Below are 1,748 nucleotides of genomic sequence, written 5' to 3' on the forward strand. Positions count from 1 at the left end.
TGGAAAATGCTCTTTTATAATGGTTGTACTGGTGTTTGGAAAAAAAGAATTTCATCTTTGTCCTCAGCAGAGTATATATAATTTTGACTCATCTAAAAATTGTCTCAGGTTTGTCTTTGCAAATAGTCTCCTGCCTTTGTATACAGGTGTGAGTCCCACGTGTCACACTGGGAGCGCTCCCGCTCTGTGGAGAGGCGTGAGCCCACGTGTCACACTGGGAACGCTCCCGCTCTGTGGAGAGCTGTGAGCCCACGTGTCACACCAGGAGTGCTCCCGCTCTGTGGAGAGCTGTGAGCCCACATGTCACACTGGGAACACTCCCACTCTGTGGAGAGCTGTGTGTCCATGTATCACACTGGGGACGCTCCCACTCTGTGGAGAGCTGTGTGCCCACGTGTCACACTGGGAGCACTCCAACTCTGTGGAGAGCTGTGCGCCCACGTGTCACACTGGGAGCGCTCCTGCCGCTGCCCTGTGTTCCGCTATCACAGAACTGACCTTCTGGCCTCTGCCCCTGGTGTTGCAGGTCATGACAAAGGACGGGCAGTGGTTTGCTGATTGGAACGAGGTCCCACACAACAGACACACCCAGATCCGACCCACCATGTTTCCGCCAGAGGACCCAGAGAAGTTGCAGGCCTTGAACCTACAGCGGTGGTAAGCTTGGGGGTGGAGAGCGGGGTTTTCTGCTGGAGGATATCACTGAGTTGGGTGACTTAGACTCGGGGTAGGGCATTGTTCTGAGGCCTGGGGGCTGACCCCTGGGGTCATGAACCTACAGGCGAGTAAGCTCTTCTGGGTCCCTGTGAGCTACTGATGGCCAGCACTTTCAAGATGTGTAATCTGTTAGAGCTTGGATAGAGGTACTGTGGGCGTTATATTAGCTTAAAGATTACATGTGCTATTTATGAGTGAAGGTCGTATGAATTTGTACAGTGAGACATGATTTAGCCCTGGTGGCACAGTGGTTAAGAGCTTGGCTGCTAACCAAAAGGTTGGCAGTTCGAATCCACCAAATGCTCCTTAGAAACCCTATGGGGCAGTTCTCCTCTGTCCTGTAGGGTCGCTAGGAGTTGGAATTGACTTGACAGCAACGAGTTTGGGTTTTTTGGGTTTTTTTTTTTTTTAATCTCAGGTAGTCTTTGTCGTATTTGTCCTAATACTAAAAGAACACACCTTGGATTAGTTGAAAAGCGAACTTCCCTTATATTTTTAGCCTTAGGATCTTACCACATCATCAGAATACTGGAGGGTTCTTCGTGGCTGTGTTAGTCAAGAACTCTCCAATGCCGTGGAACAAACGCCAACCAAAGGTACACGTCTTCTTCCCACTAACATCCTGTGACCCTTGAGCTTTTTGTAAACTTAGAGCTGGGGGAAGACTGACTGGGGGAAGGTGTTCAGAGATAGAGGGAAGGTGGGGGTCCTGGGGGAATGTGTTCAGAGGTAAAGGGAAGGTGGCGGGGGGCCTGGGGGAAAGTGTTCAGAGGTGAAGGAGGGTTTGTGGTGGGAGCCTGAGGGTCTATGTGGGTGGAAAACCCTGCACTTGGAAATGAGGATCAGCCGTGGCTCCTCAGCCTCTGGAGAAGCTGAAAGGAAGCAGTTTCTCCGAGACCCCCCCCAGTTCTCTGTGGTGATGCTCGTGCGGATCAGCGTTTGAGTTTCCAGTCTCAGAGTTGTACAGGCGGGGCCTTAAACAGTTTTGCATTAGGTTAAGAAGTGTTTCTCTGAGTCTGGAGGTGTATGGT

At 51.0% G+C, this 1,748-nt stretch overlaps 1 protein-coding gene across 1 annotated transcript in view; it reads left to right on the forward strand.

Moving 5' to 3' along the window:
* NSUN2 (NOP2/Sun RNA methyltransferase 2) overlaps nt 1-1,748 on the forward strand; it is a 41,332-nt gene that overhangs the window by 28,560 nt on the left and 11,024 nt on the right. The window contains exons 10-12 of the mRNA XM_023734823.1: nt 147-243; nt 383-657; nt 1,217-1,351. Coding sequence (XP_023590591.1) covers nt 147-243; nt 383-657; nt 1,217-1,351 — 507 coding nt within the window. The remainder of the gene's footprint in view (nt 1-146; nt 244-382; nt 658-1,216; nt 1,352-1,748) is intronic.

The sequence above is a fragment of the Trichechus manatus genome, unplaced genomic scaffold (assembly GCF_000243295.1).
Source record: "Trichechus manatus latirostris isolate Lorelei unplaced genomic scaffold, TriManLat1.0 scaffold00072, whole genome shotgun sequence".
Classification (NCBI taxonomy): Eukaryota; Metazoa; Chordata; class Mammalia; order Sirenia; family Trichechidae; genus Trichechus; species Trichechus manatus.